The following is a 17,858-nucleotide window of genomic DNA, read 5'->3' on the forward strand; positions in this document are numbered from 1 at the left end:
TCTGACTTTGTGCTTTTTCCTTTATGTACTCTGGTGTACAAGGAGAAGAGTTATGGGTCGTTTATATACTCTATTGATTTGGATGCGATAACATTAGTATCCCCCCAAAAAATGAGTAATCAGTAATGTTTGTCCATGGAAGTGAGCCGTAGTAATTGTCCACCCGCGGCTACCGTAGATTTAGGAACTGCAGTTCTTTTTGAATTAGTTCGCTAATGACATGCTTTCGGCTAACCACTGAATAGTTAAACGTATTGTTTTACTTGTGCGTGAAAATAAATAACAATGAATGTTCAGCCTTCTAACCCCAACAACCCGATTGTGTTCTTTGATGTCACCATTGGAGGACAAGTGAGTAACTAGTTTTATTGCTTTCATAGCTATGAAATGGCCAGCTAGCACGTTGTTGGCTAGCCTGCCAGCTAACGTTAGCTAACTTTCCCCAAAAATGTAATTATGACAAATCTAGCTAGCCATCACGTTGAAGCTAAAAAACATCCCATATAATATGTAGACATGTGGTCTCAAGCAATAGATAGCTAACGTACGAAGTGCTAACGTTACGTGATAATAGTTGATTTGTAGTAGCTACGAATGCACAGTTAATAAATCCAAAGGCGCAACATCGCGAGACTTGCGGGAACGCTTGCGAAACACATCAACAAGGGATGAGAGAAGTGAAACATTCTCCCTTTGAGAAAATTAACTACTCTGAAGATGCAACGTAGATTTGAGCCTATGTCTTCATTATTTTAACATTGTCTTTCTTAAGAACAACTGACACATTTTCGTCAAACTGCTTCTCCAACAGAAATTCCCCATCACACTCGTGGGCGATGTCATGGCAACGTTGGCTAGTTAAATTCATGCGGAGAACACGTATTTCGGAGCGCCTTTGATTTGACCACATACGCAGCTCGTCGTGAGACCGGATGACGTTTTTCTTCATGAACTTAGCTAGCTAACGCCGTCATTACATTGCTTACGTGTGATTAGAGCTTTCTATAGGCTAAAACGTATTCGCCAATCTTCATACTGTTCTGTCTTTGACAAAGGCAAAAACAGTACCGAATATTTTTATGAATAACCCAAGATGGATCACAGCCTGTCGTTTCCAATGGGAGAAAATTAATCAGTGGCGCGGCGATCTAAGGCACTGCAACCCAGTGCTAGAGGTGTCACTACAGACCGTGGTTCGATCCTGGGCTGTATCACAACTGGCCGTGATTGGGAGACCCGTAGGGCCGTGCGCAATACGATTTTTTTCTAAATAAGAATTTCTTAACTGACTTGCCTAGTTAAATAAAAACAAGCTAGGAGATGGGCAAAGCATGAGCTAGTAATATCCAATTGGCACGTTCTAGCAAGTATTCACATATTTTCGTTAGGGAACGGCTACTTCGTGAAGTGGGTTTGCAATAACTCAATTCACCCTTTAACAAAAAAACAACATTTTGTTGAAACTTTGTCAAAGAGTAAAGTCTACAAAACGTAGTCCGCTCTGTTTGTAACATATAGTTTTGGAAACAAAACTGTATTGAGATCAAATGTTTCATCGATGAGTAAGTTAGCAGCATTCTGGCCACTGGGCTTCCTCATTACCATATAGTGAGTGGAAACGCCAACTGGATGCTTCACATTTATACATCTGGTGAAATAGCTGGTTCGTTGTTCCATCTGTGACAGTACAGTAATGTAGATAGCCAGAAAGTGCTGCTCCAATAGAAATCCCCTATCACACTTGTAGGCAATGACATAGGAAATAAATAGTAATGGCGTCTTTTTGTATGCACTAACTCCGCCATGGTTCGTTGTACAAAGTTAATGTAGAAATTAATGAACTACAATCCCAACTGTTTTAAAGTTGAGAAAAGTTATTAATCCTCACTAGCGTTAAGATTATGGGAAACCTTTGGAACTTAACTTTCATTTAAGCAAGAAAGAATCTTTCAAATATAAAAGATAGGCTAACTGTGTGCGCTTTCAGCAAAGTAGCACCCAGCTGTTTTTACACACCGCCTCGCTATGACACATCCTCTCACTTTGCTGTCGCATTTCCAATTTCACATTTCCGTCTAGATCGCGTTTCTCAAAATACAGCAGGGTGCAACTTTCCTAAACTGCGTAAAGTTAAGTATATTTTTACAAGTGTTAATTCTATACATAGAATATGTTTTATTATTCTTGCTTATATGAAAGTTAAGTTCCAAGCGTTTTTAAAGTTGTATCGCATGCCAGGCGTATTTGCGTTTAGACAGAGCATTTCCCTCAAGGCCAAAGGGGATGTCCAATGGCTCAATGTAATGCAATGGAATTGAAGTTAATGAATAAGGGCTAGTGGTTCTCCAAAAACCAGAGTATTCAGAAATATTCAGAAAGATATAAAATTTACATTTTGTATCAAATAAAAAAATGTTGCTTGCATACTTGGGCCTCAAACTTTTTTTTTTTTGCAAATTGGATTGATCCCCTCTACCACACGGAACCCCACTAATCCTACTGACGGAAACGCACGAGGTGGCTAAAAACAGACCTCCATCCTATGCTAGCTTGCTACCGATGGCCTTGTCCATTGCTGTTCTGGTTAGTGTTTATTGGCTTATTTCACTGTAGAGCCTCTAGTCCTGCTCACTATACCTTATCCAACCTATTAGTTCCAACCTATTAGTTCCAACACCCACACATGCGATGACATCTCCTGGTTTCAATGATGTTTCTAGAGACAATTATCTCTCTCATCATCACTCAATACCTAGGTTTACCTCCACTGTATTCACATCCTACCATACCTTTGTCTGTACATTATACCTTGAAGCTATTTTATCGCCCCCAGAAACCTCCTTTTACTCTCTGTTCCAGATGTTCTAGACGACCAATTCTCATTGCGTTTAGCCGTACCCTTATCCTACTCCTCCTCTTTTCCTGTGGTGATGTAGAGGTGAATCCAGGCCCTGCAGTGCCTAGCACCACTCCTATTCCCCAGGCGCTCTCTTTTGATGACTTCTGTAACCGTAATAGCCTTGGTTTCATGCATGTTAACATTAGAAGCCTCCTCCCTAAGTTTGTTTTATTCACTGCTTTAGCACACTCTGCCAACCCGGATGTTCTAGCTGTGTCTGAATCCTGGCTTAGGAAGACCACCAAAAATTCTGAAATTTTCATCCCTAACTACAACATTTTCAGACAAGATAGAACTGCCAAAGGGGGCTGTGTTGCAATCTACTGCAAATATAGCCTGCAGAGTTCTGTCCTACTATCCAGGTCTGTACCCAAACAATTTGAACTTCTACTTTTAAAAATCCACCTCTCTAAAAACAAGTCTCTCACCGTTGCCGCCTGCTATAGACCACCCTCTGCCCCCAGCTGTGCTCTGGACACCGTATGTGAACTGATTGCCCCCCATCTATCTTCAGAGCTCGTGCTGCTAGGTGACCTAAACTGGAACATGCTTAACACCCCAGCCATTCTACAATCTAAGCTTGATGCCCTCAATCTCACATAAATTATCAATGAACCTACCAGGTACCTCCCCAAAGCCGTAAACACGGGCACCCTCATAGATATCATCCTAACCAACTTGCCCTCTAAATACACCTCTGCTGTCTTCAACCAAGATCTCAGCGATCACTGCCTCATTGCCTGCATCCGTAATTGGTCAGCGGTCAAATGACCTCCACTCATCACTGTCAAACGCTCCCTGAAACACTTCAGCGAGCCGGCCTTTCTAATCGACCTGGCCGGGGTATCCTGGAAGGATATTGATCTCATCCTGTCAGTAGAGGATGCCTGGGTTTTTTTTTTATGCCTTCCTAACCATCTTAAATAAGCATGCCCCATTCAAGAAATTTAGAACCAGGAACAGATTGTCTGGGGAGATTGGTTCTCCCCAGACATGACTGCCCTTAACCAACACAAAAACATCCTATGGCCTTCTGCATTAGCATTGAACAGCCCCCGTATATGCAGCTTTTCAGGGACGCTAGAAACCATTATACACAGGCAGTTAGAAAAGCCAAGGCTAGCTTTTCAAGCAGAAATTTGCTTCCTGCAACACAAACTCAAAAAAGTTCTGGGACACTGTAAAGTCCATGGAGAATAAGAACACCTCCTCCCAGCTGCCCACTGCACTGAAGATGGGAAACACTGTCATTGAGAATTTCAATAAGCATTTTTCTACGGCTGCACCCCCCACAGCAACTTGCCCAAGCCTTCCCCATTTCTCCTTCTCCCAAATCCAGTCAGCTGATGTTCTGAAAGAGTTGCAAAATCTGGACCCCTACAAATCAGCAGGGCTAGACAATCTGGACCCTTTCTAAAATGATCTTCCGAAATTGGTGCCACCCCTATTACTAGCATGTTCAACCTCTCTTTCGTGTCGTCTGAGATTCCCAAAGATTGGAAAGCAGCTATTACTAGCATGTCCCCCCCCTTCAAAGGGGGGGGGGACACTCTTGACCCAAACTGCTACAGACCTATATCTATCCTACCCTGCCTTTTCTAAGGTCTTCGAAAGCCAAGTAAACAAACAGATTACCGACCATTTCGAATCTCACCATACCCTCTCTGCTATGCAATCTAGTTTCATCGTTGGTCATGGGTGCACCTCAGCCACGCTCAAGTTCCTAAACGATATCTTAACCGCCATCGATAAGAAACGTTACTGTGCAGCCGTATTCATTGATCTGGCCAAGGCTTTCGACTCTGTCAATCACCACATCCTCATCGGCAGACTCAACAGCCTTGGTTTCTCAAATGATTGCCTCGCCTGGTTCACCAACTACTTCTCTGATAGAGTTCAGTGTGTCAAATCGGAGGGTCTGCTGTCCGGACCTCTGGAAGTCTCTATGGGGGTGCCACAGGGTTCAATTCTTGGGCCGACTTTCTTCTCTGTATACATCAATGTCACGCTTGCTGCTGGTGAGTCTCTGAGCCACCTCTACGCAGACGACACAATTCTGTATACTTCTGGCCCATCTTTTGACACTGTGTTAACAACCCTCCAGGCAAGCTTCAATGCCATTACAACTCTCCTTCCGTGGCCTCCAATTGCTCTTAAATACAAGTAAAACTAAAAGCATGCTCTTCAACCGATCGCTGCCTGCACCTGCCTGCCAGTCCAACATCACTACTCTGGACGGCTCTGACTTAGAATACGTGGACAACTACAAATACCTAGGTGTCCCGTTAGACTGTAAACTCTCCTTCCAGACCCACATCAAACATCACCAATCCAAAGTTAAATCTATAATTGGCTTCCTATTTCGCAACAAAGCATCCTTCACTCATGCTGCCAAAAATACCCTTGTAAAACTGACCATCCTACCAATCCTCGACTTCGGCCATGTCATTTACAAAATAGCCTCCAATACCCTACTCAACAAATTGGATGCAGTCCATCACAGTGCCATCCGTTTTGTCACCAAAGCCCCATATACTACCCACCATTGCGACTTGTACTCTCTCGTTGGCTGGCCCTCGCTTCATACTCGTCGCCAAACCCACTGGCTCCATGTCATCTACAAGACCCTGCTAGGTAAAGCCCTGCCTTATCTCAGCTCGCTGGTCACCATAGCATCACCCACCTGTAGCACGCGCTCCAGCAGTTATATCTCTCTGGTCACCCCCAAAACCAATTCTTTCTTTGGCCGCCTCTCCTTCCAGTTCTCTGCTGCCAATGACTGGAACGAACTACAAAAATCTCTGAAACTGGAAACACTTATCTCCCTCACTAGCTTTAAGCACCAACTGTCAGAGCAGCTCACAGATTACTGCACCTGTACATAGCCCACCTATAATTTAGCCCAAACAACTACCTCTTTCCCTACTGTATTTATTTATTTATTTATTTTGCTCCTTTGCACCCCATTATTTTTATTTCTACTTTGCACATTCTTCCACTGCAAATCTACCATTCCAGTGTTTTACTTGCTATATTGTATTTACTTTGCCACCATGGCCTTTTTTTGTCTTTACCGCTCTTATCTCACCTCATTTGCTCACATCGTATATAGACTTGTTTCTACTGTATTATTGACTGTTTGTTTTACTCCATGTGTAACTCTGTGTCGTTGTATGTCTCCAACTGCTTTGCTTTATCTTGGCCAGGTTGCAATTGTAAATGAGAACTTGTTCTCAACTTGCCTACCTGGTTAAATGAAGGTTAAATAAAAATAAATAAATGTGCGTTTCTCTTTTGGTTGCACTGTCTGATGCGCTGTTATCTACTTTTAAACGTGGCCACGTCACATAGAAACGACTAGTACCTGCAAAGATGTTGTGAATGCAACATGTCTGGCAGGTGAAATGGTGAGGGAACTACTCACTCAGTGCAAAAGGTGGATTTAATATTTTTCCGAATTTTGTCTGGTTTATCGAGAACCATTTGCAACTGGACACACATTTACAAGATACTTTGCTCTCAATTCGGAAGAAAATTGTAAGTAGGCTATCGCCAAGCACAGGTTAGTAGAACATTTGCCTGGAATGCTTTACACTAGCTACTTATCAACGACTAATCGCTCAGCTGGAACGCAGATAGTAATGATCAGACTAGCCAAAGATTTATTAGCTAGCATTGTGGCTCTCCTAGCCTAGTCAGCATGGCTATGGGTCTCCAGGACTATAGGTCAGGGGTGTTCGAATCCCAGCCTGGAGGTCCAGACTAATAGTGCTGCTTTTCTGTTCTAGCTGATAATTGATTGCACCCTCTGCACAGAGTTGTGTGGTGTCCACTCCTAGGTCTAAATCAGTGGAACTGGGCTGGTTTCGAGGTCCAGATTAGAGTTTTCCTTTGGTAAGAGGACCCAATTCGTTTGGAATTTGACTCTTTCCTCTCTACCAGATACACTAAATAATAGACAGCTGTTCATATTTTAACGTAATCTGACACAATAAAGTTTGGTCATGACTCATGAGGACATTGCCCATTTGACATGACCAGCAGATGGAGTCTGTTACCAATATTGTGGATTTTGTTAGGGCAGTTAGTCATTTGTCACTTTAGGAAAAACACAGCGTACTTGGCAGGAAAGGGCGGGACTGTGTCATCACATTTGATGACTTAAGCCGGTTTTTCATTGTGTGTAGGACACTGTAGGCCTACACTAGGGGCTCAATTCAGTCATAGTTGTACAGTAGCAGTCTTTTCTCATGGTAAATATAGGCCATTCCATGGTTGCATAGCCCCAAATATGTTTTGGTGTCTCAGATTGTTCTGGTAATTCTCACAGAAACCTATACTGAACAAAAATATAAATGCAACATGTAAAGTGTTGGTCCCATGTTTCATGAGCTGAAAAAAAAATGGCAGACATTTTCCACACACACATCTTATTCCTCTCAAATGTTGTGCACACATTTGTTTACATCCCTGATAGTGAGCATTTCTCCTTTGCCCAGATAATTTATCCACCTGACAGGTGTGACAAATCAAGAAGCTGATTAAACTGGCATTGTGTCACACAACACAATGCCAGAGATGTCTCAAGTTTTGAGAGAGTGTGCAGTTGGCATGCGGACTGCAGGAATGTCCACCAGAGTTGTTGCCAGAGAATTGAATAATAATTTCTCTATCATAAGCAGCCTCCAGCGTCGTTTTATAGAATTTGGCAGTATGTCCAACCGGCCTCACAACTGCAGTCCACGTGTTGTCATGCCAGCCCAGGACCTCCACATCTGGCTTCTTCACCTGCGGGATAGTCTGAGACCAGCCATCCGGACAGCTGATGAAACTGGAGTATTTCTGTCTGTAATAAAGCCCTTTTGTACAGGGAAAAACGAATTCTGATTGGCTGGGCCTTGCTCCCCAGTCTTGTGAAATCCATAGATTAAGGCCTTAAGAATTATTTCCTTATAAGAACTATAACTCAGTGAAATTGTTGCATGTTGCGTTTTATATTTTTGTTCAGTATATCTGGGGGGAAGGATGCTTGATATGCTTTTACCTTTGTAAAATAAACCGTATTTAAGAAAATTGTGATAAAGTGGCAATTTTAGGCCCTTTTTAGGCCTATACATGCCCCCCTGTAAGACATAATGGTCTATAAACCGTACATTATACACACTACCTTTGTTTCATTATACTCGGTTGAAGCTTTATGAGTGAACAAAGTAAGCATGAGTCATTTGGCACATTGTGGATATAGGATACTCCATCATATTCCTGCACAATAGGCCTGGCTGTCATTGAAGGTTGATGTATCATTGAATTTGCAAACGGTGTAGTCAGTGTGAGGAAGTTAGTTGTAAAACAAGAAACAGATCTATGAGAGTTTGTTTTAAACACCACATATTTGTGGACAAACCAGACCTACAAGAAAGTGTCTACCATTGTCCTAAAAAGAAAGGCATTTAAAAAAAAAAAAAAAAAATGGAATATCTACATTGGTGTACATTGGCCCACGATCAGCAACTTCTGTGTTCCAATGGCAAGTTGTTAGCTAATCCAAGTTTATAATTTTAAAAAGGCTAATTGATCATTAGAACACACTTTTGTAATTATGTTAGCACAGCTGAAAACTGTTGTTCTGATTAAAGAAGCAATAAAACTGGTCTTTAGACTAATTGAGTATCTGGAGCATTTGTGGGTTAGAGCGTCTAGTTTGAGAAACTCAAATGGCAGCTTCATTAAATAGTACCCGCAAAACACCAGTATCAACGTAAACAGTGAAGAGGTGACTGGGATGCTGGCCTTCTTTTACAGGTGATATTGGTGTATTAGGACGTGGATAGGTGTGGTTGTAAGGTTTTTTAGATGCATTTCTGGATTGAATGGGATCCTATGGTCAAATTGGATAATACAGTATGCCTATAAATGATCTAAATATGTGAGATATGGACCAAAAACTGTCATGGGTTATCAAACAGCATTATATGTAAGTGTGAAAACCGATATAAGTCAATGGGAGATATGTTCCTTTAAGTGACGGGATTGCTCTTTGCTGAAACACAAACTGCAGATTTTCTCCTGCAGTATGTTACATGGTTTTTGTACACCCCATTTTTTTGGTGGGGGACAAACCATACTTATTCATTGTTGTTTTAACCAAAAATCTATACAATAGTTGTAAATAGTGGTCCTAGTAGATAAAGTTACCATCACAGCACACCCATTGAACATACATTAGAATTAGCTTAATACCTAAATTATAAAGGTTCTCATTGCCAAAACGGACCTCAAAATGACGTGGTAATCAAATGTGTGTTTTGGTAATGAGGCCCTTAAACCTTGGCTAAACCGGCCACGCTCGTACGCAGGCTTGCACGTTTTGCTTTTGTCTTGCTGCACCAGAAGCGATCGGGACAAGCAAGTTGAAATATTAAAACGAACTCTGAACCAATTATATTACTTTGTGGATAGGACGATGTGGTTAGTGCCTTTTCCTGGTTACATTTTTGAGTGGAAAATGTTTTCTGATTTCACCATGATTGAGGAGTGATAACATGGTTAAGTACAAGTGACTGAGATATAATCACTAATTCAGAAATCTGATGCCAGTTGACATTAATTGATCAGGTAGTGACTTAGCAGGTAGGAAATACTAGCAATACAGCAGACCTTGAGGTTCAGTATTCAGTGCCCAATAAAAAGTGTAATCAATTCAAATGTATTATAACTTACCTTGACTGGATGTAAGCTATCAAGAATGATCATATTTCCATTCTTTCTGATTGTTTACCCTAGAACCGTTGGGTTGGGTCTTACGTAGATGCCTTACAAAAGTGTCATGGAGGGATTTCCATCTGGTTTTGCACAATTTCAACATCTGTGAAGAGTAAAATGGACATGATTGTTAACCAATAACCAAATATTTATTTTGTCATTACCAGGTACTTGGCATCTGGAGGCTTTATTTTCAGCCTGGCCTTCACCTATCATCTTTAAATCGATTATGGAGATTTTTGAGGCCATATGTCGCCAGCATCCATCCTCCTCTCAATCTGCTGTGACCCACCGAAGAAACCTAGATACAAACTGCTCAAGAGTTTAAGAAAAAAATGGGACTTTCCCAATTGTTTGGGGTTGGTTGATGGAAAATGTATTATGATCACCAAACTCAGGGAGATGTTTCTTTAATTATAAAGGAACCCTTTCTGTGGTGCTACTTGCCGTTGTGGATGCCAACTATCGCTTCACAGCTATTCAAGTTGGGGGATTTTGGAGAAACTCCGGAGTCTATGCCAACTCTCCAATTGGAAGGGGAATGGGGTCAAAAACCCTGCAGGTGCCCCAAGATGCCTTTCTGCCTGGGAGTGAAGAGTTGGGAAATACACCATACACAATGGTGGGGGACGCTGCTCTCCCTCTAAAGCCCTACCCAGAGCTCTAAAGTGCGACCAATTTAGTTGCATATGCGGCAAAATATTTGGCTGTGCGACCAGGAGTTTTGTTTGGGAGCACTGTGCGACTTTGAAAAAGATCTCCCAGATAATTGCGGTAATGATAAGGCATCCCTCTACCGTTGTTTCCGAGTGCCCGAGAGAATAGTTAGCGTCATGGTTGCACAATTACTTCAGAGAACTGTTTGCCTCTAACCCAACCAGGTTAACAGATTTGACCTATATTACCCGCGCAACATTCTTATTTACATTTTGTTCAGTCATGTCACCTAATTGACTAACTTCACCAGTATATCTGAACATTTGGGGTCACAGAAGTAACGTTTCTTCAGGAGTTCAATGATTTAAATGACAGATCTTCCATGACAAACTTAATGTTTTTAAAGAGACAGTGTAAAAATGTAGAAACCTAATATTCTACATGTGGCTTATAGGACAACATTTCAATGACATGTATTCATATCAACATTTTAGCTTTTATAATAAACAAATGTATTTACAGTATTCAGACCCCTTGACTTTTTCCACATTTTGTTACAGATTTATTCTAAAATAGATTAAATAGTTTCCCCCCTCATCAATCAACACACAATACCTCATAATGACAAAGCAGAAACCGGGAAAAAATAAAAAAAAATTGTAAAAACTGGAAATATCACATTTACACAAGTATTCAGACCCTTTACTCAGTGCTTTGTTGAAGCACCCTTGGCAGTGATTACAGCCTCACGTCTTGGGTATGACGTTATAAGCTTGGCACACATGTATTTGGGGAGTTTCTACTATTCTTTCTACCTAGCATAGACTTAGATGACCTGGAGCCAGTGGGTCTGGCGAAGAATATGTAGCGAGGGCCAGCCGACTAGAGCATACAGGTCGCAGTGGTAGGTGGTATAAGGTGATTTGGTAACAAAGCGGATGACACTGTGATAGACTGCATCCAGTTTGCTGAGTAGAGTGTTGGAAGCGATTTTGGATTGGAGATGTTTAATATGAGTCTGGAAGGAGAGTTTACAGTCTAACCAGACACTTAGGTATTTATAGTTGTCCACATGTTCTAGGTCGGAACCGTCCAGGGTGGTGATGCTAGTGGGGGCGAGCGGGCGGGTGCGGGCAGCGAACGGTTGAAAAGCATGCATTTGGTTTTACTAGCGTTTACGAGCAGTTGGAGGCCACGGAAGGAGTGTTGTATGGCATTGAAGCTCATTTGGAGGTTAGTTAGCACAGTGTCCAAGGAAGGGCCAGAAGTATACATAATGGTGTCGTCTGCGTAGAGGTGGATCAGGGAATCGCCCACAGCAAGAGCGACATCATTGATATATACAGAGAAAAGAGTCGGCACGAGAATTGAACCCTGTGGTACCCCCATAGACTGCCAGAGGTCCGGACATCATGCCCTCCGATTTGACACGCTCAACTCTGTCTGCAAAGTAGTTGGTGAACCAGGCGAGGCAGTCATTAGAAAAACCAAGGCTATTGAGTCTGCTGATAAGAATACGGTGATTGACAGAGTCAAAAGCCTTGGCCAGGTCAATGAAGACGGCTGCACAGTACAGTCTTTTATCGATGGCGGTTATGATATCGTTCAGTACCTTGAGCGTGGCTGAGGTGCACTCGTGACCGGCTCGGAAGCCGGATTGCACAGCGAAGGTACGGTGGGATTCGAAATGGTCAGTGATCTGTTTATTAACTTGGCTTTCAAAGACTTTAGATTAGGCAGGGCAGGATGGATATAGGTCTGTAACAGTTTGGGTCTAGGGTGTCACCCCCTTTGATGAGGGGGATGACCGCGGCAGCGTTCCAATCTCTAGGGATTTCGGACGATACGAAAGAGAGGTTGAACAGGCTGGTAACGGGTTGCAACAATGGCGGCGGATAGTTTTAGAAAGAGAGGGTCCAGATTGTCTAGCCCAGCTGATTTGTGCTGGTCCAGGTTTTGCAGCTCTTTCAGAACCTATGCTGTCTGGATTTGGGTGAAGGAGAAGCTGGGGAGGCTTGGGCGAGGAGCTGCGGGGGGGGGGGGGCGGAGCTGTTGGCCGGGGTTGGAGTAGCCAGGAGGAAGCCATGGCCAGCCGTTGAGAAATGCTTATTGAAATTTTCGATTATCATGGATTTATCAGTGGTGACCGTGTTACCTAGCCTCAGTGCAGTGGGCAGCTGGGAGGAGGTGCTCTTGTTCTCCATGAACTTTACAGTGTCCCAAAACGTTTTGGAGTTAGAGCTGCAGGATGTGAATTTCTGCTTGAAAAAGCTGGCCTTTGCTTTCCTTACTGACTGCGTGTATTGGTTCCTGATTTCCCTGAACAGTTGCATATCGTGGGGACTATTCGATGCTATGGCAGTCCTCCACAGGATGTTTTTGTGCTGGTCAAGGGCAGTCAGGTCTGGAGTGAACCAAGGGCTATTTCTGTTCTTAGTTCTGCAGTTTTTGAACGGGGCGTGCTTATCTAAGATGGTGAGGAAATTACTTTTAAAGATTGACCAGGCATCCTCGACTGACGGGATGAGGTCAATATCCTTCCAGGATACCCGGGCCAGGTTGATTAGAAAGGCCTGCTCGCAGAAGTGCGTTTGACAGTGATGAGGGGTGGTCGTTTGACCGCGGACCCATAGCGAATACAGGCAATGAGGCAGTGATCGCTGAAATCCTGATTGGAAACAGCGGAGCTGTATTTGGAGGGCAAGTTGGTCAGGATAATGTCTATGAGTGTGCCCATGTTTACAGATTTAGGGTTGTACCTGGTGGGTTCCTTGATGATTTGTGTGAGATTGAGGGCATCTAGCTTAGATCGTAGGACTCGGGGGTGTTAACCTCTCTAGGGTAGGGGGGCAGCACTTGGAATTTTGGATGAAAAGCATGCCCAAATTCAACGGCCTGCTACTCGGGCCCAGAAGATATGATATGCATATAACTGGTACATTTGGATAGAAAACACGCTACAGTTTCTGTTAAAATAGTGTCTGTGAGTATGCCAGAACTGATTTAGCAGGCGAAAACCTGAGAAAAGTCCATTCAGGAAGTAGGTTTTGTTGTTTTCTATTCAATGCCATTACAGTATCCATTGACTTAGGACTCCATTTGCAGTTCCTATGCCTTCCACTAAATCGTTTCAGGCTTGTATTCTTATAAATGAGGTAGTAAGACCAGTCTGAACGAGTGGACCCTACTGCGTCGCAGAGCTTTTTCATGAGCAAGTGCATTTCTTGTTTACCTTTTATATTGACAACGTTATTGTCTGGTTGAAATGTTATAGATCATTTAGGCTAAAAAACAACCTGAGGATTGAATATAAACATCGTTTGACATGTTTCTATGAACTTTACGGATATAATTTGGATTATTTGTCTGATTGTTTTGACTGAGTTTGAGCCTGTGGATTACTGAAGAAAACGTGCTAACAAACGGAGGTTTTTGGATATAAAGAGACTTTGAACAAAAGGAACATTTATTGAGTAAATTAATGCCTTCTGATTGCCACCATATGAAGATCATCAAATGTAAGGGATTAATTTTCTCTATTTCTGAGTTTTGTAACACTTCTGCTTGGCTGGTTACTGTGTTTAATAATTTGTCAACTGGGCTATGTTCTGGGTTAGGTAGGCTTTCAACGAAAAGCATTTTTATAAATATGACACTGGTTGGTTTAACAAGAAGTTAATGTTTAAATCTATGTAAAAAATGTTTGTTTTCTGAATTTTTATAATGAGTATTTCTGAGTATTTCTGTAATTGAATTTGGCGCTCTGCAACCTCACTGGATGTTGGCCAGATGGGACGCTAGCGTCCCGCGTACCCTAGAGGTTAAGCATATCCCAGTTTAGTTCACCTAACAGAACGAACTCTGAAGCTAGATGGGGGGCGATCAATTCACAAATGGTGTCCAGGGCACAGCTGGAAGCTGAAGGGGGTCGATAGCAGGCGGCAACAGTGAGAGGTTAATTTTTAAAATTAGAAGTTCAAACTGTTTGGGTATAGACCTGGAAAGTATGACATAACTTTGCAGGCTCTCTCTGCAGTAGATTGCAACTCCTCCCCCTTTGGCAGTTCTATCTTGACAGAAGATGTTGTAGCTGGGTATGGAAATCTCAGAATTGTTGCTGGCCTTCCAAAGCCAGGATTCAGACACGTCAAGGACATCAGGGTTGGCGGAGTGTGCTAAAGCAGTGAGTAAAACAAACTTAGGGAGGAGGCTTCTGATGTTGACATGCATGAAACCAAGTTTTTTTAAATCACAGAAGTCAACAAATGAGGATGCCTGGGGACACGCGGGGCCTGGGTTTACCTCCACATCACCCGAGGAACAGAGGAGGAGTAGGATGAGGTTATTGCTAAAGGCTATCAAAACTGGTCGCGTAGAGCGTTGGGGACAAAGAATAAAAGGAGCAGATTTCTGGGCGTGGTAGAATAGATTCAGGGCATAATGTGCAGACGGGTATGGTGGGGTGGGGGTAAGCCCAGGCACTGAGTGATCATAAGAGAGGTTGTATCTCTGGATAAGCTGGTTATAATGGGTGAGGTCACCGCATGTGTGGGAGGTGGGACAAAGATGGTATCAGAGGTATAATGAGTGGAACTACTGGCTCCATTGTAAACTAAAACAATGATAACTAACCTAAACAACAGTATACAAGGCATATTGACATATGAGAGAGACATACAGCAAGGCATAAAGTAATCACAGGTGTTGATTTGGACAGATCACTAAGACAACAGCTAATCAGATAAAATAACAACAGCTAAAATGGCGATGAAAGGGCAGAGGGTCGGTTAACTACACACAGAGCCTGAGTTTGCGGCTGGGGCCGGCAGATAAACAACTAAAATAAATATATAAGCAGAATGGAGTACCGTGATTAGTGGACAGTCCAACGGGCATCAGCTATAGATGGAACTGGGAGGCCGCGGATTAGTCGTTACTACGCTAGCATGCGGGCGACGCAGCATTTAAAGTTAGTAGCCCGGGGCTAGTAGAAGCGTCTGCTCCGACGGAGGCCAGTTGAAGACACAGCGGATGGAGTATTTGTCAGCAGACCTGTCGTCGACTAAGGATCCAAGCCAGGTGGCGAAAGAGGTATTGTAGTTGTAGTAATTTAGTTTTCTGTCCGGGAGATGCGCCTGGCTCACGGCTAACTGGTGCTCGTTTTGGGGCAGAGGCGTTAGCCACTGTAGCCACTCGGTAGCAGCGGTGATCCGGTGCCAAGGTTCAGAGCTTAAGGCAATGATCCGATAGAGTAGTGTGTTCTAGCCGTGTTTGGGTGGAGTCCAGGTGAACAACTGAGTAGGCCGGGAGGTGGGCCTCAGTGATAGCTTCTAGCTGTGAAGATCAGGAGAATGGTCCAGGGATTACGGCAGGAATCCGGCATTGTAGTGGAGAGACAGTCCGTTACTGGTAGGCTGGCGAGTATTATCCAGGCAAAAAAAATAAAATATATATATATATATATATTTTTTAAAGGGCTGGTACCTGTGCAGAAGGTAAAGGCTGCTAGCAGTGGCTAACAATGACTAAATAGCTTGTAGCTAAATAGCTGGTTAGCTTCTAATGGCTGTGGTTCTTGCTATAAGGTCTAAAAATGACAAATAATAGCGGTTCCGTATCACATTGGGTGAGACAGGTTACCGGAAGGTGTAATTGAACCAAAATGGAGAAGAGATTGAAAATAAAATCGAAATATATACAAAAAAACACAAAAGTACACGAGAGGACGAACAAAACACGTGTGCACTGCTACGCCATCTTGATGCAGAGTTGTCATAATGCTTCAGCAAATGTACATCACACCAGGGGTAGATGCAATATAAGTAACTTAATACATGTCCCTCTAACTGCTCTGAATGTCTCTGCTGATCCTACAGCAATTGTATGCACAATAATCATGTGCCTATGTAACGGATGTGAAACGGCTAGCTTAGTTAGCAGTGTGCGCTAAATAGCGTTTCAATCGGTGACGTCACTTGCTCTGAGACCTTGAAGTAGTAGTTCCCCTTGCTCTGCAAGGGCCGCGGCTTTTGTGGCGCGATGGGTAACGATGCTTCGAGGGTGACTGTTGATGTGTGCAGAAGGTCCCTGGTTCGCGCCCGGGTATGGGCGAGGGGACGGTTTAAACTTATACTGTTACACCTACGAACCCGATTTATACTGTTAGCACTGAGCCGGTGTGCCCTAGTAGGAAGTCCCACTGTGTGCAGCTCACCCTGCATTAGCATAAGGAACACATCTACTGGTGTTAAGCTTCCCGAGTAAAGCAATAAAAACAATTAAGCATCCCAGAAGAAAAGTGCTCAAAATAGCCCACGTGTATCTTGATGCAACTTATGTGTCAGATTTCAAAAAGGCTTTCCGGCGAAAGCACACCGTGCGATTATGTTTGGTCAGCGCTAGTCATAGAAAAACATCCAGACATTTTCCGAACGAAGGAGAGATGTCAGGAATGGCTTTATAAATATTAACTTACCTTTGATGATCTTGATCGGAATGCACTCCCAGGAATCCCAGTTCCACAATAAATGTTTGTTTTGTTCGATAAAGTCCATCATTTATGTCCAAATACCTCTTTTTTGTTCACGTGTTTAGCCCAGTAATCCAAATGCATAATGCGCGATCACTTGTTCAGACGAAATGTCAAAAAGTTCTACTACAGTTCGTAGAAACATGTCAAACGATGTATAGAATCCATCTTTAGGATGTTTTTATCATAAATCTTCAATAATGTTCCAACCGGAGAATTCCTTTGTCTTTAGAAATGCAATGGAACACAGCTAACTCTCACAGGCGCACGCGTGATCAGCTCATGGCACTCTGCCAGACCTCTGGCTCAAACAGCTATCTTTCCCACTTCACAGTAGAAGCCTCAAACAAGGTTCTAAAGACTGCTGACATCTAGTGGAAGCCTTAGTGTCTATGGGGTCATATTGCACTTCCTATCTTCGATAGGCAATGACTTGAAAAACTACAAACCTCAGGTTTCCCACTTCCTGGTTGGATTTTATTTCAGGGTTTTGCCTATTCTACTCACAGACATCATTCAAACAGTTTTAGAATCTTCAGAGTGTTTTCTATCAAAATCTACTAATTATATGCATATTCTAGCTTTTGGGCCTGAGTAGCAGGCAGTTTACTCTGGACACCTTTTTATCCAAGCTACTCAATACTCAATACTGAGTAGCAGGCAGTTTACTCTGGGCACCTTTTTATCCAAGCTACTCAAGCTACCCCCAGTCCCAAAGAAGTTAACAACACTATCAACATGGCAGGTCCTATAGGCCCTAGTTTTGTCGCACCTGGACTTCTGTTCAGTCGCGTGGTCAGGTGCCACAAGAAAATACTTTGCAATTGGCTCAGAACAGGGCAGCACAGCTGGTCCTTGGATGTGCACAGAGAGCTAATATTAATAATATGCATGTCAATCACTCCTGGCTCAAAGTGGAGGAGAGATGGACTTAATCACTACTTGTTTTGATGAGAGGAATTGACATGTTGATTGCACCGAGCTGTCTGTTTGAACTGCTGGCGCACAGCT

At 42.9% G+C, this 17,858-nt stretch overlaps 1 protein-coding gene across 4 annotated transcripts in view; it reads left to right on the forward strand.

The window, feature by feature from the left end:
• Nucleotides 1–167: 167 nt before the first annotated feature.
• Nucleotides 168–17,858, forward strand: part of ppih (peptidylprolyl isomerase H (cyclophilin H)) — a 35,661-nt gene continuing 17,970 nt past the window's right edge. The window contains exon 1 of one of the 4 annotated variants that reach the window (XM_021615812.2): nt 168–351. In XM_021615812.2, coding sequence (XP_021471487.1) covers nt 286–351 — 66 coding nt within the window. In that variant the 5' untranslated portion in view covers nt 168–285. Of the gene's footprint in view, nt 352–13,017; nt 13,023–17,858 lie in introns of those variants that run through there. The other 3 variants (XM_021615814.2, XM_021615815.2, XM_036988067.1) reach the window with 3 other exon arrangements.

The sequence above is a fragment of the Oncorhynchus mykiss genome, chromosome 9, assembly GCF_013265735.2.
Source record: "Oncorhynchus mykiss isolate Arlee chromosome 9, USDA_OmykA_1.1, whole genome shotgun sequence".
Taxonomy (NCBI): domain Eukaryota; kingdom Metazoa; phylum Chordata; class Actinopteri; order Salmoniformes; family Salmonidae; genus Oncorhynchus; species Oncorhynchus mykiss.